General features: G+C 37.1%; 1 protein-coding gene across 3 annotated transcripts in view; it reads left to right on the top strand.

The window, feature by feature from the left end:
* Window positions 1–25,810, top strand: part of RhoBTB (Rho-related BTB domain containing) — a 182,699-nt gene that overhangs the window by 10,122 nt on the left and 146,767 nt on the right. For 2 of the 3 annotated variants that reach the window (XM_089091189.1, XM_089091190.1), the window contains exon 2: window positions 24,478–24,633. In XM_089091189.1, coding sequence (XP_088947315.1) covers window positions 24,478–24,633 — 156 coding nt within the window. Of the gene's footprint in view, window positions 1–18,592; window positions 18,725–24,420; window positions 24,634–25,810 lie in introns of those variants that run through there. The other variant, XM_089091191.1, reaches the window with a different exon arrangement.

Raw genomic sequence — 25,810 nt, 5'->3', positions numbered from 1 at the left:
TGGTCAGCTTAGATTAGTATAAGCAGGGGCACCGCGAGCAGGTTGTTGACCACCTCCCCCGCCCCCCCCCTCCCCCTGCTATCAAATCTCCTTTCAACTAACCTTCGCACCCTCGAAAGAAAATTTTTTTGCATATATTTAAAACCTTATAAGTTGGGATTGAGAAAAATTTTGAAGCTGAAAACAATTTTGTTGTACTTCATTTAAACAGAAGATCTATTTTGCCAGGTTCCGTTGCTATAACTCACAAATTTTTAAAGGTTACTCAAAGGTTTAGAAATCCCCCTTACCATTCATCCCATTCCCCCTTCATACTCTAAATCTGGTTGATAATTTGAAATTTGAAAAGCCTTATTTTCCACGGGGGTATTTTTTTGGGGGGATTTTCCGTGAGGGTATTTCCCGTGGGGGGGGGGGGTTATTTTCTGCGGGGAGGTATTTTCCGGGGGGATTTTCCGGCGGGTATTTGCCAAGAACCACAAATTTGATGGTATGTGTTTTATTAAAATCTTTTACTTTTAGGGGTTGTTTCCCCTTTTATGAAACTCAGACAAATTTGTTAGACAGGCAATTTATCAACCAGATTTTAGAGTATTATTCCGGTGCAACACGTTGCAACGAAATGGTCAGCTTAGATTAGTATAAGCAGGGGCACCGCGAGCAGGTTGCTGACCACCGCCCCCACCCTCCCCCTCCCCCGCTATCAAATCTCCTTTCAACTAACCTTTGCACCCTCGAAAGAAAATTTTTATATAAGTTCCAACATTTTTTACATATTTTAAATCGCGGATGAAAAAAGAAAAGCAAAATTTTTCAACATTATAGGATTAAGCTATTTGAATATGTTTTATGTGGTTACCCAACTCAAAATGTTAAGGGGTTTCCCAAAAAAATAATCAAAACAAATATAGATTATTTGGTACTTGTGCATTATAAATAACCCACCGCTATAGACTGTACAAGGAAACCAGGCAAATAGGTATTTGTTAGAAAAATGGATTGCAAAGTATGATTTCTTATTGCGTTTACAATATTTAAAATGTTTTTTTTTTGGGTTTAGGGAGGGAAAAAGGTACCTAGGTTAGGTTATGTATTTAATATATGCTATGCTTTACCCCCACCCCCTAATGTGCAAATATATATACAAAAATTTTTTATAAATTATTATATATTAAAAATATTTTATTTTATTTAATTAAAATTAACAAAACTTAACTTCTTTCTTGTATAGTGGTGGATTATTTATAATGCACAAGTACCGAATAATCTATAGTCAAATATTTACTTCTGCCCCCTCTCTCCCTTTCCCTATTTACACTTTAATAACGTCTCGTAGCTTCAAGAATGAAGATTGCTACACTAAACTATTTGGCCAAAAACATTTGAATTGCTTTAAGAACAAATGGGGTTAGATACTGTAACTTGCCAAATTTTCTGTTACAACGTTTTAAACATTAATTAGTAAATAATACCCATAAAAAACAAATTAGTTGGGTTTATAAAGCTCCGATATATATTTCATGAAATGGTGCATTCTCGAGGAGATTGAATATTTTTTTTGAAATAGTGCTCTGCCAGATATCCTTCCATATGTTCTTCTCTTCTGCCATATCTGGGTATATTGTCTCGAACGTCACGCCAGTGTCTTTTGATGTTTTGTGTGTGAGCACCTGTTGCAGGGTCAACAAAATTTATACTGTGGTTGACGTGTAAATGCTGATAGCCCTGGCTAGCCAGGCAATCGTAGGCCCTCCAACAGTTGCTGATAATTGATGTCCCTGGCAGGATTTGGTTTTGGATAATTCCCAACAATGTGGCACTACTTCTATCTGGCACAGAAACCATGAATGAATTACCAATTCCTCACTCTATTCCACCAAATACCCATTTACTCTTGACGATCCGACCACTATTATATTTACGCTTCCCAAAATGGGCTTCATCTATCTCAACAATGACTCCTTCTCCTCCCAAAGGAGCGAAGTTTGAATGACATATGTACAGACAAACCTCTCTGCAGAACTGGCTCCAATCCACACAGGTTTGTTTACAACAAGTAACATTGTTGATCATGAAATCCTTCCTTGGAGGCGGTATTTGAAGCCAAATCCTCAAAAAACGGAAATTTTCTAGCTCAGAAAGGTGTGAACGAGCCATCCATGTTTTGTCATAGATCGATTTTGAAAAATTACACTTAACCTGAGAATATTCACGGCCACCTCGGATAGGTATAAGCCTAGACTTCTGGCAACGGAACGATTTTCTATATTTTATGCAAATCTGGCCACAAATATTGCAATTCCTGCTTCTCAATAACATGCCATGGTTATAATACAACTCTAAGACTGCCTCAACAGTAGAAAATTGAAGGATACCACCACAGAAATTTATTTCGCAAAAATTGCTAGAAATATCTCAATAATTGTCATTTACAGACTGAAGCTGTAACTCGTAATATCTATTGCGGCTTTAATTAATTTTTTCATTGTTAAACGGCGGGAATAGTCGAACAAAGACAACAGTGAATTGGGTTATAAATATATTGGAAAGATTGGTCAACTTAGTATGTGTTTTCCCTGCATTTGAAATAGTCGCTTCTTAACAGATGTAAATATCCTTGTCGATTCTGATGTTTTTAGCACTCTATCTATTAGTGCTTTAGAAATATTTTAAAAGCTTCTAAAGTAGATTTTTGGAAAATTTTTAGTTTGGGGGGAAGGGTGATTTCAAAAACCTCTTCCCGTGATATAACGTGTCCTCTGAAGTCGATTCTGATGTTTGTAGCACTCTATCTATTAGTGCTTTAGAAATATTTTAAAAGCTTCTAAAGTAAAAATTTGGAAAATATTGAGTTTGGGGGGAAGGGGGATTTTAAAAACCTCTTCCCATGATATAATATGTTCTCTGAAGTCGATTCTGATGTTTTTAGCGCTCTATGTCTTAGTGCTTTAGAAATATTTAAAAAGCTCCTAAAGCAGAATTTTAGAAAATTTTGAGTTTGGGGGGAAGGGGGGTTTTAAAAACCTCTTCCCGTGATATAACGTGTCCTCTGAAGTCGATTCTGATGTTTTTAGCACTCTATGTCTTAGCGCTTTAAAAATATTTAAAAAAGCTTCTAAAGTAGAATTTTGGAAAATTTTGAGTTTGGGGGGAAGGGGGATTTTAAAAACTTCTTCCCATGATATAACGTGTCCTCTGAAGTCGATTCTGATATTTGTAGTGCTCTATCTATTAGTGCTTTAGAAATATTTAAAAAAGCTTCTAAAGTAAAATTTTGAAAATTTTTTAGTTTGGGGGGAAGGGGGATTTTAAAAACATCTTCCCGTGATATAAGGTGTCCTCTGAAGTTGATTCTGATGTTTTTAGCACTCTATCTATTAGTGCTTTAGAAATATTTAAAAAAGCTTCTAAAGTAAAATTTTGAAAATTTTTGAGTTTGGGGGGAAGGGGGATTTTAAAAACCTCTTCCCGTGATATAAGGTGTCCTCTGAAGTCGATTCTGATGTTTTTAGCACTCTATCTTTTACTGCTTTTGAAATATTTAAAAAGCTTCTAAAGTAGAATTTTGGAAAATTTTGAGTTTGGGGGGAAGGGGGATTTTAAAAACCTCTTCCCGTGATATAACGTGTCCTCTGAAGTCGATTCTGATTTTTTTAGCTCTCTTTCTATTAGTGCTTTAGAAATATTTAAAAATCTTTTAAAATAAAATTTTGGAAAATTTTGAGTTTGGGGGGACGGGGGATTATGAAACCCTCTTCCCGTGATATAACTTGTCCTCTGAAGTCGATTCTGAAACTTGTAGCGCTCTGTCTATTAGTGCTTTAGATATATTTAAAAAAGCTTCTAAAGTAAATTTTTGTAAATTTTGTGTTAGGGGGGTAGGGGGATTTTAAAAACCTCTTCCCGTGATATAACGTGTCCTCTGAAGTCGATTCTGATGTTTTTAGCACTCTATCTATTAATGCTTTAGAAATATTTAAAAAGCTTCTAAAGTAGAATTTAAAATTTTGAGTTTGGGGGAAGGGGGATTCCAAAAACATCTTCCCGTAACATAATTTGTCCTCTGAAGTCGATTCTGATATTTTTAGTGCTCTATCTATTAGTGCTTTAGAAATATCAAATAAAAAAAACAAGTTTTTTAAACTGAAAGTAAGGAGCGACATTAAAACTTAAAACGAACAGAAATTATTCCGTATATGAAAGGGGCTGTCCCCTCCTCAACGCCTCGCTCTTTACGCTAAAGTTTTTTATTGTTTTAAAAAATAAAGTTGTGAGACAGAGTCAAACTTTAGTGTAAAGAGCCAGGCGTTGAGGAGGGGACAGCCCCTTTCATATACGGAATAATTTCTGTTCGTTTTAAGTTTTAATGTCGCTCCAAACTTTCAGTTTAAAAACTTATTTTTTTATTTAATTTCTGATCGTTTTTTAGTTAATGCAGCTTTTATTTGCATAAAAATTTTACTTTTCTTTTGCTAAATGGATGTCTTTACAAATTAACTTACGTAACTTACTTCTATATTCGTATATTTTTCTTCTGGCAAAAAATACAAAGTTGCAGATTTTTGCAGATATGAGCTTGAAACCTATGTAATAGGGTTTTCTGATACGCTGAATCTGACGGTGTGATTTTCATTAAAATTCTTTCACTTGTAGGGGATGTTTCCCCCTCTTTAAAAAATCGAGTAAATTTTCTCAGGCTCGTAGCCTTTGATGAGCAATACTAAACTTAATAAAATTTATATATTTAGGATCAGCATTATAAACACATTCTTTTGATACATTTATTGACATCAAAATTTCGTTTTTAAAAGTTTTGATTACTATTGAGCCGTATCGCTTGTTTTTTATTGTTTTTTATTACGTATATGTTATTACTTATATGAAGGGGTTCTCCCCTTACTCAATACCACGCTCTTTATGTTAAAAGTTAAAAAAAAATTTGATTCACAAACCCCTGAATCACAAAGGCCGTTTAATTAGAATAGATAGATCTTTTGAAAGCACTAAAAAAAAACTGTAGCGTAAAGAGCGAGGTCTTGACTTGGGGAGAACCCCCTCACATACGTTATAATTTCTGTTCGTTTTAAGTTCTAATATTCCTTCTTACATTTCAGTTGAAAAAACTTGTTTTTTTTATTTAACTTCTGATCGTTTCTTAAATAATGCTTGGAAATCCGGCGCCCCTTCATAGAAATGTCCCTTACCCCAAAGAAACATCCTCCACGGAAATATTCTCCAGAGTAATCCCCTCCTCTAGCCCCCCCCTCCAGAAAAAATCCTTCCTGAAAATGGTTGTATACTTCCCAATAACCAATAAATAATGCTGGCAAGTCCGGCGCCCCCTTCAAGGCACTTTCCCTTCCCCCATGCCCACGTCCGTCCGGGAACGTTCCGTCCCTCTAGCGCCCGGCCCGCGCCTGCCCCCACCGCCCCCCCACCAGCTCCTCTGAAAAAGACTGTATACGTCCCAAAAACCAATACTATATGTTAACAGTGAGTAAAGTTCATAACTTTCAGCCCTCCCCCTGGGGACTTTGGGGGATCAAGTCATCCTAAAAGACATTTTTATCATATTTTTGACCATGCTGAACAAAATGGCTATCTCAAAATTTTGATCGGGTGACTTTGGGAAAAAATGAGCGTGGAGGGGCCTAGTTGCCCTTCAATTTTTTTGGTCACTTAAAAAGGTAACTAGAACTTTTAATTTCTGTTCGAATGAGCCCTCCTACGATATTCTAGGACCACTGGGTCGATACGATCACCCCTGGGGAAAAAAAACAAAAAACAAACAAACAAATAAACACGCACCCGTGATCTTTCTTCTGACAAAACATGGAAAATTCCACATTTTTGCAGATAAGAGCTTGAAACCTCTACAGTAGGGTTATCTGATACGCTGAATCTGATGGTGTGATTTTCATCAAAGCTATATAACTTTTAGGGGTTTTTCCCCCTTTTTCGAAAATCAGCCAAATTTTCTCAGGCGCGTAACTTTTGATGGGTAGCACTAAACTTGATAAAAGTTATATATTTGAAATCAGAATTAAAATCTGATTCTTTTGATATATCTATTGGTATCAAAAAAACCGTTTTCTAGAGTTTCGGTTACCATTGAGCCGGGTTGCTCCTTACTTACAGTTCGTTACCACGAACTGTTTGATTTAAAAGGCTTCTAAAGTAGAATTTTGGAAAATTTTGACTTTGGGGGGAAGGGAGATTTCAAAAACATCTTCCCATGACAAAAATTGTCCTCTAAAGTTGATTCTGATGTCTGTAGCGCTCTATGTCGTAGCGCTTTAGAAATATTTAAAATATTTTAAAAGCTATTAAAGTAGAATTTTGGAAAATTTTGAGATTGGGGGGCGGGGGGAGTTCAAAAACATCTTCCCAGGATATAATGTGTTCTCTGAAGTTGATTCTGCTGTTTTTAGCACTGTATCTTTTAGTACTGTAGAAATATTTTAAAAGCTACTAAAGTAGAATTTTAGAAAATTTTTAGTTTGGGGGAAAGGGTGATTTCAAAAACCTCTTCCCGTGATATAAGGTGTCCTCTGAAGTCGATTCTGATGTTTCTAGCACTCTATCTATTAGTGCTTTAGAAATATTTAAAAAGCTCCTAAAGCAGAATTTTAGAAAATTTTGAGATTGGGGGGAAGGGTGATTTAAAAAACCTCTTCCCGTGATATAACGTGTCCTCTGAAGACGATTCTGATGTTTTTAGTACTCTATGTCTTAGAGCTTTAGAAATATTTAAAAAGCTTCTAAAGTAGAATTTTGGAAAATTTTTAGTTTGGGGGGAAGGTAGATTTCAACAACATCTTCCCATGACGTACATTGTCCTCTAAAGTTGATTCTGATGTCTGTAGTGCTCTATTTCGTAGCGCTTTAGAAATATTTAAAATATTTTAAAAGCTTCTAAAGTAGAATTTTGAAAAATTTTGAGTTTGGGGGGAGGGGGGATTTCAAAAACATCTTCCCGTGATATAATGTGTCCTCTGAAGATGATTCTGATGTTTTTAGCACTGTATCTTTTAGTACTTTAGAAATATTTTAAAAGCTTCTAAAGTAGAATTTTAGAAAATTTTGAGTATGGGGGAAAGGGTGATTTCAAAACCATCTTCCCATGATACAACGTGTCCTCTGAAGTCGATTCTGATGTTTCTAGCACTCTATGTCTTAGTGCTTTAGAAATATTTAAAAAGCTCCTAAAGAAGAATTTTAGAAAATTTTAAGATTGGGGGGAAGGGGGATTTTAAAAACCTCTTCCGGTGATATTACGTGTCCTCTGAAGTTAATTCGGATGTTTGTATTGCTCTATGTCTTAGCGCTTTAGAAATATTTAAAAGGCTTCTAAAGTAGAATTTTGGAAAATTTTGAGTTTGGGGGGAAGGGAGATTTCAAAAACATCTTCCCATGAAATAAATTGTCTTCTAAAGTTGATCTCTAAATCCTCTGAAGTCGATTCTTATGTTTTTAGTACTCTATCTTTTAGTACTTTAGAAATATTTTAAAAGCTTCTAAAGTAGAATTTTAGAAAATTTTAAGTTCGGGTGGAAGGGGAATTTCAAAAACATCTTCCTATGACATAGTTTGTCCTCTAAAAAGGATTAGGTTATTCTTACTGATCTCTCTTGTGAAATCATTTCCCTAATTAATACAGTTTAAATGGTCTTATCAACAGAGTTGTTTGGCATGTGCCTGCTACCCTTAAGGGTAGCAGGTGTCTGATAAGGGTAGCAGGGTGTCTGATAAGGCAAGTGTGACATCACAACAAACCTGGTTTGATATACCATAAAGAAAGTCAGCATGGGTTGAAAATTAAATGGCTTAGGATTTAAATAGGATTTTGGAATATATTTTAATGAACAAGGTTAAAAGCAGAAGTTGTGTAAGGTAAGCAGTGATTTATATTTATGATAGTAATATAGGATGAAATATGAGTTAAAAACAACTAGTAATGTGCAGTAATTAACCATTATATATAGGGGGGGGATGAGTGGGGGTAGGTACTTCAAAGTACCTTCCCAGGACAAACCTTAGCATGTACATCCATCCCTGAAAGTTTCATTTTCCTAACCCAACTCCTTTCCAAGATAGCCAAAAGTAACTAAAGTAGAATTTTACCTGGATCCCTATATTTGACCCGGATTTAAGGCCAAATTTGATTCCTTATCTTTATTTAATCTCTTTAATCACCATTTAATTTTTGAAAGATTAATTTAAAAAAAATTGCAAAAAAAAAAAAAAATTCAAAGGAAAGTAGAGCCATATTAAAACCTAAGACGAGCAGAAATAAACGTTTTTTTATAATTCAAAATTAAAATTGAATAGAAATTACCGCAGAATAGAGTAAAGGTGCTTTCACATTGCTACGTCATGCCTTTCACACTGCCTTATGCGTCTTATGTAACCTTTCACATCAAGAAGTTACGTTATGTTTTGGTCGTTATGTTCTCTTACGTTCGACGTAACGTAGGATTTTTTACATAGCATAACGAACATAGAAAATAGAGTCGGGCTCTATTTTTACGTTACGTTACGCAAAAGTTTCAAGCTTTGTGGTATAAATGGACTCCCTTGATGAAAAAATTATTGACTTTGTCAAACTTCACTACACTACGAGATTTAAATAATGTTAATAACCTTTCTGAGATTATTCTTTGCTTTAATTCTTTGTTTCAGTCATCCATAAACAGTTTACAAAATTAATTAAAGGAAAAAAAAAAGTAAAATATTGGGACTAATCAAAATGAGCCTTGAAATGCCCTCTGCATTTGTCCTCTCACTGAACCAGCTTCAGTCATGAAATAGTCTGCCAACTTGTCTCGTAGGTTTCGGGTAGGTTTTGAGCTGTGGTTGCTAGTGGCCAGGCGTATATCTCCCAAGCCATCAGATGATGCTGAAGAGCTACCTTCAGGAGTGACACCTCTATTGACAATAAGGAAATTGTGAAGGCAGATTGCTGTCAGCACAATTTGACAAACTTTTTCTCTCTGGGCTATTATCTCTGTTCTAAATATGCGAAATCTTTGTGATAGAAGCCCAAAACTGTTTTCTATTATCCTCCTGACCGAGTTTAATCGATAATTAAATATCCTCTGTTGATCATTCAGTTTTTTGTCAGGATATGCTCTCATTATGTATGGTTTCAGTGGAAACGCTTCATCACCAATCAAGAAGTGGGGAAAAGCTATATCTGAGCCTGGTAGCAATTTGTTTGCAGGAAACTGTATGCTTCCGTTTTCAATGGCTTTTCCCAAATCTGATCTTGCAAATATGCCACCATCGCTTTCACTGCCATAGGCGCCTACATCAGTAAAGCTGAATTTATAACTGGCATCACAGACAGCCAGTAGTACAAGGCTATGGAAACCTTTGTAGTTGAAGTCCAGAGATCCACCTTTGTTTGGACACTGCATCCTTATGTGCTTCCCATCTATTGCACCTACACAATTTGGAATTTTGTATTTCTTCAGAAAATCGTCTGCAATTTTTTCCATTTGACTTGTTGAGGGTGGTTGCAGGTAAGTTGGTGACAGACTATCAAAAACAGCCTTTAAAGTTTCACTTAGAATTCCACTAACTGTAGAGATTCCCAGACGGAAGTCGTAATGCAATGAAGTCATGGAGGCTCCTGTTGCCAGGTACCTCAAAGTTAGTGCCAGCTTGACTTCAGGAGAAATAGCTCTTCGAAATTTTGTATCCTGCTTCCGAATTTTATCTTTGACTTGCTCAAATATGTCAAGGTATTCACTTCTTGAAAAACGGGTAAAATTAAAAACTTTTCTTCATCATCACACAGAATCATGTCTTGTAGAAGGTTCAACTGTCCAAATGCATCTCTGTTTTCAGATGTAAAAATAGGTCTGACCCAATAGTCTCTTTTCTTTTTCTTCTTTGGGCTTTTTCCTTTTACACACAAAAGAGCTGCAGAAAGCATCAAAATTTCATCATCAGAGCTGCTTGAGTCTTCACCGTTCCACATATTGCTAGTTCAAAAAAAACCGCCACTGCTGCTGCTGATAGTGACGAAATTATGGATTTTTATGTAGAGGCTTATGGGTTTGTATGTGAAAGTGGACGTAATAGTGTGAAAAGGGCTCCATAACTTAAGAGACGTAACGTAACTTAACGACATAACGTAATTTCTTACGTAGCAATGTGAAAGCACCTTAAGTCTTCGTCCCTGTAAACCTTCTAAAGGCCAGAGCGTCGTTTTCGCTTTACTGAAAACAATTTGTATTTCGATTAGTGTGTTTTTTATTTATCATTGCGTGAACAGCAACGCAGCAAACAATATCATATAGCTAAACAAGGTTTGGAAATAAAACTGGTGCTGACCCATGTCCCCTTCCAGAATCTCTAACCAGCTTGTGTGTCGTTTGTGTTTTATTGAAAACCATATGTATTTCGAACAGGGGGGGGGGGGGTTTAGCTGTCAAAACGACTACAAAGAAAAGAAAATCTCCACAATAGTCGAGATTACTGGAGAGAGCCAATGAAAGTAGAATTATTGTTTTGTATATAATGGCATTAATTCCTGAAAATATCTGCGTTTTTGTTTTTTCAATGTTATAATTATGAAAGAGAAAATATTTCAAATAAATTTTGAATTTTTAGTAAAGCCCAAAGACGCTCTGGTCTTGGTTAGGTTTACGTGGCGTAGCCCAAAGTTTTGGACCATTTTTTTTGGTGTCACAAACCAATACAGCTAAAACATGTTTCAAATCTGTTTTCTGCATAGGGGGCCACCTGGCCAAGAAACTTATGAATGTCAGTTTCAAGCCGATTGGAAAGACCTGATAAAAGGCCTCATTGTTTTTCCGTCACAAATCTGTTAGTTTTTTGGTCTGGAATGAACAAATGCATTCAAATTCAAGAAACTTGGCTGAACAAAGATTCTAGATGATCAAAAACAGGATCTTTGGGCCATTTTCGGGCAGGGGGGGGGGTATTATTCCAAGTTTGTTCTACATAAGGGCCCCTTTGACCCAATTGATTAGGGATAAAAGTTTCAAGTTCTTAGGAAAAAAACTGTAAGCTTTTTTTCGAAAGAAGCAATATTTAGGAGACAAAGATGCTTTAGTATCCTTATATCCTTCCCTAAACATAATTTTTGAGGCCCCCCTGTCCTCCCCACGGAATCCACGAAAGTATTAACTGATCTCTCCTGAGATATGATAGATACACCAATTTTATAGCCTTAGTGAATATTCTGTCTTTTGATTCAGCTCACTACTTCACAGTGAATAGTCACGGTTTCATTGGGGCTAATAATGCCAAACTCTTAAGGTAAATCGGAGACACATTTGTTGACCCCCAAATCACCTCCCTCTGACCGCAAAATCTGAACGTCTCCTTAGCTCCTCTCCTAAGACTTCGAAAGTTTTAGCTCGGTACCCCAAAAGTTGTTCCTGAGATGTTTCAGACTTGCCATTTTCAGAACCTCGATGCATGCTTTACTTTTATTTAGCCCCCCCCCTTTAAGTCATAATTTCAGGTCCACTTGCCCCCCCCCCTCCCTAGCATGCCGTGAAAATTTTAGTTCAATCCCCAAGCTGTTTTTGAGATAAAGACGCGCTATTTTTGGTGTTCTGGGTACACATGGCTTCTTTTGGTGGTATATTGCTACTTCTCCTGGAGTAGATTCTAGTCCAGCAGTGGCTCATAGGACCAAATATTTTAAAAAGACTGGAGACCGAGATCCTTAGACGCTTCCCCTTTGCTCCTCCCCCTAATTAAGATTCTGGTCTCCCCTGCTTCTCAAAGCAATTCCTGAAAATGCCAACTTCCTCTCCAAGATTGCTGGTGTCCTATCCCCCTAGCTAAGATTCTAGTCTCTCCTGCTTCTCCAAGCAATTCCTGAAAATGTCAACTTAATCTCCAAGATTGTTGGTGTCCTAACGCCACAGTGTCGTTTCTATTTTTTGGCTATATATAGTATATTTATGTTTACATTGCTTCTTAGCTGTGTATATATTATAGGTCCCGTAGAGGTTCATAGCACAAAAACGTTTAGATAGATTAGAGTAAAACAAGTTTGACCCCCCCCCTCCATGTCAAATTTTGAGGTCTACTCGGCCCCCTAACACTCTGTGTAAGTTTTATCTTGACACCCCAAACCAATCCCCGGATATTGCAGGTACTCCATTCTGATAACTGGTATCAGATACCTCCTTTTGATTTACCTCTCTATTTAGGCGTGAATATTACAATTTCAATTAATGGAAAGACATCGGATACGTAGTGTTTTTAGGCTACCCCTCTCAACACAAAGTTTAAAGTCCTCTTTCCCTTCCCCTAACACATACTGTCTGGAAGTTTCTACTGCATCCCCTAAACTGTTCTTGAGATATTGCAGATATCTCATCACACCTGTGAACAGTGGATAGTTTATAGGTCCCATAGGGGCGTACCCTACAAAAACGCTTGGGTAGACCAGAGAAAACCAAATTTACCCCCCCCCTTGTTGCTCTTTTGCCTCATGTAAAAAATTTAGGTCCGCTTGGCCCCCCTCACTCTGACTAAAAGTTTCCGAGTTTTAGCGCTATTTTGATAGCCTTGGTGAATATGCTGTCTTTTGATATACCTCTCCATTTCAAGGTGAATATAGTCACTTTTCTCTGCGGCTAAAAGGCTAATACCAGAACCCTTGGGTGAATTGGAGACACAAATTTGTATAACCCCTGCTTCTAAATGTAAAATATGAAGTCGCCTTGGACCCTCCTCCAACACTTCGAAAGTTTTAACTCGGTCCCCATAGGTCGTTCCTGAGGTGTTTCAAACATACAGTTTTGATAACCTAGATACACGGTTTATTTCGATTTACTACCTTATCTTAGTCACAATCTCAGGTCCACTTGACCCACCCAACATGCCCTGAAAATTTCAGTTCCATCCCCCTAGCTGTTCCTGAAATAATGCAGTCATGCTGTTTTGACATCCTGGGTACACTTGGTTTCTTTTGATGGTACATTATTGCTTCGCCGGGAATAAATTCTCGTCCAACAGAGGCTCACAGGGCCAAACATTTTAACAGATTGGAAACCAAAATCTTTAGACCCTTTCCTTCTGTCCCTTTCCTTGAGTCAAGATTCTAGGTCTACTTGCTCCCCCAACCAATCCCTGAAAGTTTCAACTTGATCTCTGAAACTGTTCCCAGGATATTGCAGATTTAGTCAACTAGCAGTGCTAATTGTCTTTACCGTGCTACTTAACCATTAATAGACTATAGGTCCCATAGGGGTTTATTGTGCAGACACGTTTAGATGGGTTAGATGGGAAAACAAGTTTATTCCCCCCCTGCTACCCATCTCTCGTGTCAGATTTTGAGGTCCAGTCGGCCCCTAACACTCCTTGTAATTTTCAACACAGACACCCTAAATCAATTCCAGGGTATTGCAGACACGCACTTTGATAAACTGGTTCCGTATAGTGCCTTTTGATTGACCTCGCTTCTTAGATGTACATATATTCTAATTCCCATTTAGGGAGAAATTAGCCCCCCCCCTCAAAACTAAATTTAAAGTCCTCTTGCCCTCCCCCCCCCCATACTACTTGAAAGTTTCAACTGCATCCTCGTAAACGTTCATGGGATATTACAGATATAACAACGGTTAATAGATTACAGGTCCCATAGTGGCTTATAGTGGAATTAAATATAAAATAAAAAACAAGTTTTTTCAACTGAAAGTAAAGAGTAACTTTAAAACTTAAAACGAACAGAAATGATTACGTATATGAGGGGATTCGCCCCCTTGTTAGTACCTCTCTCTTTACGATATAGTTCGTATTTTGTTCCAATTCTTTAATAATGACCTCTGAATTACGAAGGCCGTTTAATTAGAATAAATAGCTCTTTTGAAAGTACTAAAAGAAACTTTAGCGTAAAGAGCGAGGTATTGACGAGGGGATGAACCCCCTCATATACGTAATAATTTCTGTTCGTTTTAAGTTTTGATGTTGCTCCTTACTTTTAGTTGAAAAAACTTATTTTTCAATTTCTGATCGTTTTTTAAGTAATGCTGGGAAATCCGGCGCCCCCTTCATGGAAAATTCCCTTCCTCATGAAAAATTTCTCCATGGAAAGATCCTCCATCATAACCCCCTCCCCCCACCAGAAAAGAATCCCCCCTGAAAACGTCTATATACCTCCCAATAACCAATATTATGTATTAACAACGGGCAAAGTTCATAACTTGCAGCCCTTTCCCCGGGGACTGTGGGGATTAAGTCATCCTCAAAGACATAGTTATTAGATTTTTCAACTATGCTGAACAAAATGGCTATCTCTAAATTTTGGGGAACAATTAGCGCGGGAGGGGGCCTAGTTGCCCTCCAAATTTTTGGTCACTTACACAGGCAACTAGAACTTTTAATTCCGTTCAAATAACCCTCTTGCGATATTCTAGGACCACTGGGTCGATACGATCAACCCTGAAAAAAAAAAACACATCCGTGATCTTTCTTCTGGCAAAAAATACAAAATTCCACAGTTTTGCAGATAAGAGCTTGAAACCTCGACAGTAGGGTTCTCTGATACGCTGCATCTGATTCATTAAGATTCTATGACTTTTAGGGGGTATTCCCCCTTTTTCAAAAATAAGGCAAATATTCTCAGGCTCGTAACTTTTGATTGGTAAGACTAAACTTGATGAAGCTTATATATTTGAAATCAACACAAAAATGAGATTCTTTTGATATATCTATTGGTATCAAAATTCCGTTTTTCAGAGTTTTGATTACTATTGAGCCGGGTTGCTCCTTACTTGCAGTTCGTTACCACGAACTGTATGAAAACGTTTAGGTGGATCAGGCAAGACAAGACCCATATCAAATATTTTCCAATATCAAACATTTAGGTCCAGTTGACCCTCCTAATTCCCCCTGAAAGTTTCAACTTGATACCACGCAGGGGCGGATCTAGAGCAAAATTTTGGGAGAGGCCCAATATGACAAGGGCACCGATGAGCAAAATCTGGGGGGGAGGTGTGGCAGAGATGCCAATAATTGACTAAATTGAGAAATTTATTATAAAAAAAGAGAAAAAAAACATAATAAAAGGGCTCCAGAAAAATCTTGGTGGGGGTCGGGGTTCCCTCCGCCCCCTGGATCCACCAGTGATGCCTCGGACCATTTCTGGGATATTGCAGATACGGTACTTTGATAAACTGGTACCATATAGTGCATGTGGTACTATACTACTCCACGAACAGCTAAAACGACGATAAGTTGAGATTTTATAAAACTAGTCTAGGGACGGAAATAGCGATGACACAAAGGGGTTACTTTTAATTATAGATAAAAAGTAAAAAGAACCGATAGATTATGAAAAGAAATAAGCTCTCAATGTCCGCAAAAAGCCTTTATAGAGTACCAATTGCTGTTCTTGCCCGACCTTAACGTATTGTAAAAACTGGGAACTGAATAAGATAATGGAGGATAGATTACTAGCCTGATGCTGACCTAACGAGAATTTGCCATATTGAAAAGTAACTAGCTATTACAGTAATTTGGTTCAATATTTTAGCTGCAATAGATTGTGAGAGAGGCCGGTCCCGCGACTGCTCATCTTTAGGCAGTTGCCGATGTAGAATCATTCGAAAGTCTGGTTCTCTGTAACGCTTCCTAAAAAAAGAGCGATATTTTCAAAATTCTTGTTTTTCCCCCATTTTTCTAGGATGACAATGACAAAAGTCTGAGGCGTATGAGTTATAATAGAGACAGCTAATACCTATGGGAAAATACGTTAGACATTTGCATTTAAGGAAATTCTTCCATAGCCTATAAGAGTTATCCGAGAGGTAAAATAACCAATCCTCTTCTCATTTCGATCGATACATAATTTTGTCAAATCAGGTCGGTATTTTTTACAACAATCCTTGGAAAAGTTTTTTGTAGACTTTTTCAAAGGATTTTTCATTTCTAGGCCTTGGATTTCCTTCAGTGGCCTATAGACATAGAAACGAGAAGGAAATAATGAAGATTGTTCAGATATTCAGATTTTCATTGAGAACTTGGTTAATAATTATGAATAAAATATATAGGTAGGTGTATTCTGATTAAATAGGCTGAAGTGTGATGAGACAATATCTAAATCAGACCAAAAACGGCTTGTATATTTTTCTTCTTTTTTTTTTAATTGAAACTATTTTGTGCATTGATTACTTCTAAATGCAATTATCACTGAGATTCTCTGTAATATATTTTTTTTAAAGTGGTTTTCAAAATGGACTAAAAGTAGGTTTTTTTTTCGAGAATTGATGAACATAACTGAAAACGAGGGTTGCAAAACGGATTGTGTTTACATAACAGATATAAAATTTATTTAGGTTACAAATGCATGAAAGAACGAAGTCGGTGAGATGCAACGAAAACGAGTTAAAACGACCAAGTTATCTGAACTCCAATTCATTTTGCACCTTCTTTTTCATTTATATTCATAGATTCTCGAAAAAAAAAATAGATTTTCGACTTAAGTCATCTGATTCTGTTATAGTGAAAATGCATTTGTTTTTATGCAAACGTTTATGGCTGTACTCTTCGTATTTCCTACTAACATGTCCTTTCGGTTTCCAATTGGAACTATTCTGATTTTGAATTCCATTTTGAGGTCTTCAAAAAATTTGTCTCATAGGTACCACGGCCACAACCAAGTGCTCTTACCGCTTCGCTATCAAGTATTGTAATTGTGATAATAAAAAAAAAAAAAAGCAGTGAGTTGAGAAAACAAGTCTTAAATTAAAAAAAAAGAAATACTAGAACAAATATCAGTTTTAATGAAAAATAAAATTTAAAAAAAAGTTTATTTTATACTGAAGCAAAAAAAACGAATTAGAAACAAAGTGAAAAAAATTAATTGATGTACAGATTACGCAAGATATCTCTACAGAACTAGCTCAAATTAGCTGACTCGATGATATTTTCCAATATTTGTAGGGGGACTATGATTCTCCTGTATTAGGTTTTCCATCGTGGTGACTCCAGTGGTGCATTTTTTTATTTTGATCGCCACCATTTTCGGGGGGGGGGGGGGTCCAAGCTCTTCAATATTCCTCTCTTCAATGAATTTGTTTTCGTGATAAACTATTACTATTAAAATTAATTGAAATAATAGTTGCCGTTCCTGACAACTATTGGCAACAGCAGCTAGAAATGGCAAATTTTCTCTAGACAATTTTTTTTAAACGTGTTTTTAAACGTTCGATTACTAGAGGCCATGTTTCGCTCTTTAGGGATTCCTAAAGCGTTATTTCAAAAAATCCTTGTAACAAAAATGAAACTTGACGATGAGCATAGTCCAGAGGTGCAATTCACGAAAACGTAGGGGAGGGGGCAGTTTTTTTAGTTTTGAAAATGAAGATAAGAAAAAGGCACTTTTCTGAATCTTAGGGATGGTGGGTAATTTTGCCTTTTTTAAAATTTTCAATGAAAATCGAAAAAAATAATTTCCACAATTTAGGGAAGAGGGCAACGAGATCTTGGGGGTAGTTGTCCCTCTACAGTTGGTGCGGCTGTTATGGTGTGGATTGAAAAAGTTTTCGTCGTCAGTGTCCAGTGAAAGAAAAGTTAATATAGGGCTGTATAAAAGAATATGAATTTACTCTGGGGCTATCAGGTTTGTCAACGGAAAAATTTTTCGTGCTCCAATTAATCCAGCTGGTTGGAAACATAAATTGAATTATCAGGAATTATTAAAAAATGTTTCAAGGTTTTTTCTTTAATATATAATACTACAACAGTAGACATGTGCATTTCCTGAATATGGTTCTCTCATTGCCATTTTTTTTAGAAAAACTTATGATTGTAGATTCAAGAAATATAGAAAATTTGCTCCGCCAGGATGAAGTTCGCCAACGCGAAAAACACGCCTAGGTTTATCTCACTCAGATGGGAACACAAAGTGAATAATCAGCAAATACTGAAAAAAAATTCCGGTTTTTTTTTTTTACTTTAGGTAGGCCTACTTGGCAAAATGTAGGGTAGGAGCGACTTCGCTTTTATGAATGAACATACTTAAGAAACTATTTTTCATAATCTAGGGTAAAGGTGGTAGTGACATCTAGAAGGCAATAGCAAATTGGTGCCCTGTTATGGTGTGAATTGAAAAAGGCTTGGTCGTCAATTAAAGGAAGCCTAATAGGGCTGCAGAAAAGAATAACAAATTTGCTTATGGGCTGTGAAGTTACCAGAGCAAAAAATCGTCCATGCTCCAGTTAATCCAGCCGGTAGGAAACATAAATTGAATTATTAGGAAATATTGAAAATCTATTCCAATGTTTTTTTTTTTAATATAATAAAAAAGCAGGAAAGAGACATATGTATTTCCTGAATGTTGTTTTCGCGTCACGGTTTTTTCTTATTATAAAAGACTATAATTGGAGATTAGAGAAAATATTGCAAATTTGCTCCACCGCCATGGAGTTCGCCAACGCGAAAAAAAACGCTTTGGCGAATCTCACTCAGGTGGGAACACAAATTAAATAATCCGGAAATACTAAAAATTTGTTCCGAGGTTTTTTGTTTAACACGTATTAAAAAACAGGAAAGAGACATGCGCATTTTCTGAATGTGGTTTTCTCATCGCCGTTCTTTGTGATGCGCCTTCAGTTCGTTTCTAAAGAGAATACCAGTTATTTAAACCTTTTGCCAAAAAGTTTGTTAGTTATTGATCAGACGAAGCGAGACCTAGGAGTCCAGAAGAGGAGTGTTGTAATACATTTAGGTATGAATTTAATTTCAATTCTTTAGCGTAAAATAATTAGTTTAGCTTCGATTTAGTTCAGTTGGACAGTAGATGTTGATCCTTAATCTTAGCCTTTACTTTAATTTGCACGATTTGATTAGTTATCCGTGTGCTTCGTATTGGGTCACTTTACAATGTTTTAAGTTAAAAACTTAGAAGAAGTTAACATCTGAAAGTGGCTTGAGGCTTTTCATTTACAGCTAATCAGAGGCCGATCTAACCCGCGTTTTTTTCTGGAAAGGTGACATCATGAACTTGTTTTTAGCGAAACGTTAATAGCCTAGTGTTGGATTAAAATTTACCCCTGTGAACTGACGCTACTATTCCTCCTTATCAATTTTCTGTGTAGCCAGGTACTGATCTTCTGATTCTCTTCCTTTGACTGGGAGTGCTAGCGGTGCCTGGGGGCAAATCATCCGAGCTACCCGCCATTACAGTGCAGTTTGTTCTCTATCTCATTAGCAAAGCTTTATATAAAGTGCCAAGCCCATCGAAATAGGTTTTAGGACCATTTCACATTTTCGGCAGTGTTGCCATGGTTGGGTACTTTTCTATTATAGCGACCCCACTCAAGACGTGAAGTTAGGTTAATCCCAATGAAAAATGCCAAAACATGATGAAAATATAATAATTTAGAAACAAATTTGGGCTATATACTTGCACATTAGGGGGGGGGGGGAGTACAGTGGGTCTGCATGCAAAATGTGTCAGCTGCAAGTATTCAACATATTATTGTGAAGTAAGAATTGTTGGTATACTGTTCTATTAGCTAGGCAACACGCGAGAAGTGAAATTCGGTTAATGCTAATGAAATAAAACGAAATATGAAGAAAATATAATAGTTTAGAAAAATCTTTTGGCTATATATTTTCACATTAGGGGGGGGGGGGTGGTTAAGCATGGTATATATTAAATAAGTAACCTAGCCTAGGTACCTTCCCCCCCCTAAACCCCAAAAAACTAAGGTTTAAATATAGTTCCCGGAGTGAGAAACCCATTGTTTATTTAGCGTCTTGTAGGAATTACTGGGTAATGCCTATTCGATCTTTGCTTTTCTCGAGTGGCTGTCTCGCGTGTTGCCTAGCTACTAGAACAATAACGAATTGTTTTGTAACTTCATGCTGTCCAAATACTTTACCCCCCCCCCCAAATGTGCACATGCATAGCCCAAATTATATAAATCTAATGTATTCTGACACCCGCCACTTGTTTTTCACCGAGGACAAGCTAATTGGCTCTTAAATACAGGCAGATGAAAAACCGGTTCTAGGTTTGTTCTCGAGTTTTACACAGCGAAATTCTTGAGTGGAGTCGCTATAACAGAACAGTACCCCACGTTGAATTCTGTATATATCTCAAAACCACGATTTTCTATTGTTTCTCTTTCGGTTGTTGTTAAAGACCTCAGGGCAGTACAAACTTTACGTCAGTGTTGCCACGTTGAGCCGTGAAAGCACATAAGCAAAACTAATTAGTTAAATTTGAGAATTTTTCGTCCTACGCCTTCAAGAGTAGGATACATTGTCTTAAGGGGTTTGGTGCCTTATGGATTAACCTTTTTTGTTGATTTTTCCCCCACGATTCTTTTTCTAATTTTGGCACCCTTTAGTACCAAAATTGCACCACTGCATATGAAGGTCGTTTTCATTGAAAGTTTTATTTCCGATTTTTTCTAATTCTTTAAGATGTGTATTGTTGTGCAAGTTTCCGCTTAATCAGTTAAAAACAGTCAGGTTTTTCCGCTTGTTTCTTTTCACGATTCAATGTGGCAACACAGGAGAGAATTTACGCAACGAAAAACTCTTAAGAACTGGTATAATAATCAAAAGGAAAATAATTCCGGTTTTCAGGTAAGATCAGACCGAAGATGGAGCCAGGGGGCAAAAACGCTTTCATTTTGATGTCCTTGGTACTTGAAGCTTAGGTTATTAAGTGTAGCCTACTATGCAAGCCTATCCATTAATATTTTGCTAACTTGCTAACTGCCATAAAAAGCAAAAGTCATGAATTCTGTATCGATTTTTGTAGCGTAAAAACTTGTGCCACTATTATCGGTTTTTGAATATTGTGCTACAGAATCTCCAACAAGAGCCGCGTTTTCAGGCTCAGTGGGTTCGAACACGGTTGTTCTCGTCAGAACCACTAACCGTCAGAACGTCGACAGTCATAACATCTAATTTTTTTTAGATGTTATGACGTGTCGACGTTCTGATGGGTAGCGATTCTGACTGTCGATGAACTGACGTGTCGATGTTATGACTGTCGATGTTCTGACGTCGACGAAATGACGTTTAGTGCTTTTGACGGTTAGATGAAATGGTAGCACCCCGTTCTTCTCGTCTAGTGCATCAAGCGTTTTCACAAAGCGGATTCTCGAGGAAAACATGGGGTTGAAACTTCGAACCCGCTGAAACTAGACGAAACTAGACGAAAAATTAGAAACTTGAAACTAGACAAGAACAACCAGTATTCGAACCCGCTCAGCCTGAAAACGCGGCCAAGGATTCGACTTGTTAGAGAAATTATCTAAAAATGTTGGCCAGCATTTTTTTTTTTTTTTTTTTTTTTTTTTTTTTTTTCTTTTTTTTGCGCACAGAATTACAATGTTAGCTAACAATTTTTACTTACAGTTTTTGTTAGGACGACTGAAAAACGGCTTTAACTAAACTTAATTTTACTGAATAGAATTCCCGATGAAAAAAATGAGATAACGAATGTATGAATCGCGTCGAAAAAGCAGCAGCGCTATATATTTACAGCCGGGCCTTAAGGAGGCAACAGCCGTTTTCGTTTAAGGGCCAATATAACTTTCTATGGTAATTCAAGGTATTGTTAACTATTGTTGTGAATATATCCAGTTCATTTTTAGAGTAGAACAATCGAATGAGAGAAAAAAAAATCTAATTTAACAGCAAACACAGAAATACCTTGAGCCACATTCAATGTGCGCATTACGCCTCAAATTATAATAATTTACACACGGTGCATCTAAAAATTCGTTTACCCTAAATGTGTATTTTGCAAAAGTTGATGCACCGTATGCTAATGTCGAAGTGAGGTTGGGTCATTTCGTGCATCAATTTTTACAACCCCGTGAAATAAAAAAAGAGGGAATGAAACATCTTTTTTGGAAGTCCTTCACTGACAGTGTGGGTTAAATAAGCATTTAAATGCTGGGTCAGAGCTATATACTGCAACAAGAAGGGTAAGTACAACCCAGCTAGATCGGAAATGGGTCAAGGCATTTATATCTTAATGGGAGGTAATTGAAGTCTTGCAGTCTGCCTACTGTTCTGGAGAAGTAACATAGAATACCACAACTGTATCATACTTAGTCTTGTAGTGTTTTCAATATGGTCTTGACTGCTTGCTCTGGTAAAGGTATCATATGTATGCCCCAGATAGCCTATCATATATATGGTGGTGTCAAATAGTGGGGGGGGGGTATATTTTCAAAATTCCGGGGGGAGGGCAAATTCGTCGTTTTTTTTAATTTTCAATGAAAATACAAAAGAAGGCATTTTTCAATTAAACTACCCCTCTAAAAAGGTATGCACTTTAAAGGGGGAGACCAAAAAGAAAGAGAGGAACACTTTCCCATCTCCCCCCCCAGTTGACGCGGACGCACATATAGGGTAGCATGCGCTTCCACGGATGCATGTTGAGGCTGCTAATCTTCACGTAGAAACTTGATTCACAATTCTTAAATATGTCTGGGTACGTACCTGGCCGCGGAGCCAATGATGCGGGCCCTCCCTGGCTTATGGACTTAATTAATCCCCCCCCCCCCAATTGAACTGAACTATGGCTTGATCATTCTTTAGTTTTTATTTTTAAAAAATGTAATCCCAACCGAAGAATGGATAAGTGGCAATGCAACTGCTAAGAGCATTGAATTTGTGATTTTTTTTTAATGTTTTTTCACTAAGATTTTTGTATGTCAGCTTATATAATAGAAACACTCATTTTCAAATCTATCGTGATTAATTGGATCAAACTTGATTAGAATTTCCAGAAGCACATGTAGGGGAAGATCTCCTAAGACCTCCCATATTTTCGTGGGAATCTCCCGGGAGATTTTGGACTAAACAGTAAAATGCATGAACACCTGGATATAAGGCCCTGTTTTAACACTGGACCATTTTCCTTGGAGAAATCCTACGACCCCATTTCCTGAGCCCTTGGAAGGTACATGCTACTTCACCTGAACTTCAATAAGTACTAGTGTTAATCACGTAATTTAATGAAGATTGTAGCAGAAGAAGCAGTGACAAAAGCAGAAGCAGTTGACAGAAGCAGAAGAAGCAGTGACAGAATGATAGCTTCTATTAGAAATGCTCTCAGTATATAAGGGAGATAGGGTTGACCTCAAACCAAAGAAGATAGCAAGATTATTGTAACTGTTCTTCAAGAAAAAATATGAAAAGTTTGCGCTGAGGATTTACTTTCTTGGCATTTCCGACCGCGGAGAGAAAATCATTTTATTCCCTGTCATCGCCCAAAATCTCAAAAGTTTTAGCATTTATGTCATATTTTGCGCATAATTTGCCTGTTTCTTATGTTTTTGCAGGTGAGTTTGCATTTTTATGTAAATTTTCACGTCGGGGATGGGCCTGTCTGACTCTTTATATAATATCGCGGAAATATAGCTGAGCCAGAAATTGTAGTAAGTCAAACTTAGATCCGGATGTTGTGTGCCAAAACGCCAATTTATGAGACCTTTAATGTCAGTTAGCTTTAGCTGTGACAAATCGTAAGTTTTTTTTTAGCATTGATATGCATAGGAACATCAATTGAGAGGAGAGGGGGCTAGAATTTTTGACTACCCTAGAATAAAAAAAATGGTATTTTCATTGGAAAATATCTTTTTTGAAATTTTCGCTGAAGAAACTAAAAGAAACAATAAAATTGCACCCATAGATGCTGAAAACACACGTCTTTTGTCTTATGTTTTTGGTGAAAATATCCCTATTATTGACTCAGCCAGGAGTATACTCATGGATATTCACAGGGTTAATGCAGCCAGGTTTATACCCAATTTTGATCTGTATATGGGGTCAACCGTTGAAAAGATAGTTTTTGTGTTTTACTCGTGAATTAGCCAAAAGATACGTCTTTTTTTAGATTCAGTTTTAGACATTTTGAGAGATGCTTGAATCTAGACTCGTGATTCCAAATGTGAGGTGCAGGCACCACCGGTGGCGCATGGCAGCATTTTCGTGGGTCACGGGTAGGACATGCATCCTTCGACTGACTATACTTTAGAGCCTAGATTTTGAATACAAAAAATCCATTCAAATGAAAAAACATTTTTTATATGAATGACGTCATATTTATATGGATTTTAAGAGCAAAGAAATATATAGTAGTATTGGAATTACGTAGTGCATTGTATAAAAGGTGTTTTATACAGATAATATTTTTAGTTAGTATAAAACAAGCCTTAAGGACGACCCGAAAAGGAAACCCAAGTTAATAGCCTTTTAAGCTTCCTTTAGGTGAATACGCGTAAAATTTTGAGTAACAAAACTTAAATTTCAGGCTTATTAGGGGGAGGGGTATCATGATTTTTGAAATGTATAGGTGGTGCATGGCCCCGTCATCGTCCCGATTGCTGCTTGAAATACAATCATTTGCTAGATTTTAATATATATAACGTTAATTTTTTTTTTCAGGTCTATTCATGATGCTTATTAAATAAATTAATTATGGATTATGAAACCCCTCATCAGGAGCTTGTGAAGTGTGTCGTCGTTGGTGACACTGCCGTGGGAAAAACGCGTCTGATATGCGCCAGAGCATGCAACAAACAAGTTTCTTTATCCCAGCTGCTTACTACCCACGTTCCAACTGTTTGGGCTATTGATCAATACAGGATATACAAAGAGGTTAGTAAATACCCCTTTATGAGAATGGGTGCCATATATACAAAAACCGAAAAATAAGGGGAAAATGGCTCCATTTTTCCCACATAGCTTTTGCAGCCTGGAGGAAGGGCTTATTTTACTCTATTTTGGTGTAAACTTGGCTTTTATTAGGTTTGAAGTCTAGGGTAAGCTGAACACAGGAGACGGTACCTCTATGAATCAAATTAAAAGGATGGCGTGTAGATTTTTAAAAATAAATGTTTTTACTTCCCCCATCAAAATTCTTATTTGTCAAAGCCCACAGGATGGCAAATTGCTAAAGATCGTTCTTTTTGGCCATCCATCTTGGACCAAACAAAAAGCAGGTCGTCCCCGAATGGGGTCTGAAGGGGTCGTGAGAAAAGATTTAAAGGAAATCAGAACTTCTTGGTAGGGTGTAGAGAGGGAAGGGAGGAGAGGGAGGGAAGCTTTGGGGTGGAGGAGGAGTGTGCCCAGGTGTATCGGTCTCAGGCGGCTTGGTGCTGCATTGAGTTGTTAGTGGTAGTAAAGACACGAATTGATATTTCATCTTCATGCTTGTAAGTTTTAGATTAATTGTGTGGTACGAAAGCAATCTGTAATTTGGTTTACTATCTGAATAACGATTGGAAAACATGGTGTTTTACAGGAGTGTGGAATTGGTGCTAATTTACTGCGAAATTTGTCATAGATAGGAACAGGATCGTGTACAGGGTTTTGGTTCGGATGGGGAGGGGCTTGTAAAAAAACGTTACGAAACACAACAAAATTTATTTACATGGATTTTTTTTTACTTTTGTACAATTCGAATAAAAATTATGGGGGGGGGGGGTTAAAGCAGGTACTCCCCCTGGATAGGGCCTTGGTTGGATAGAATCAGGCCCAGCTACAAGTTCTTTATACCTTCCCTCACTGCTAAGCGGATGTTCCTCATTGGGGTAGCTTTCGTATTTTATATTCTTTTCGTCGTGCGTAAAGGTCGCATCTGACTTTTCAAACTTCTGTCAGAAGCCCTTTGCTAAGCTATTCTCAAAGGACGGATCAGCAGGGCAACGTACATTCAATCACGCTCTGATTCTCCTGATCTACGTTACTCTGCTGATCCTCTCTTTGAGCTTAAGGTCTATTCGCAACGAGATTTCACCAATACTGAAATTCAACCCGTTTCAAAACCCGGTAT

Source organism: Artemia sp. Qi Xiang Cuo, chromosome 6, assembly GCF_049724085.1.
Source record: "Artemia sp. Qi Xiang Cuo chromosome 6, ASM4972408v1, whole genome shotgun sequence".
In the NCBI taxonomy this organism is placed as follows: domain Eukaryota; kingdom Metazoa; phylum Arthropoda; class Branchiopoda; order Anostraca; family Artemiidae; genus Artemia; species Artemia sp. Qi Xiang Cuo.
Note: the sequence above shows the minus strand (reverse complement) of the source record. Positions and strands in the feature narration are given on the sequence as shown.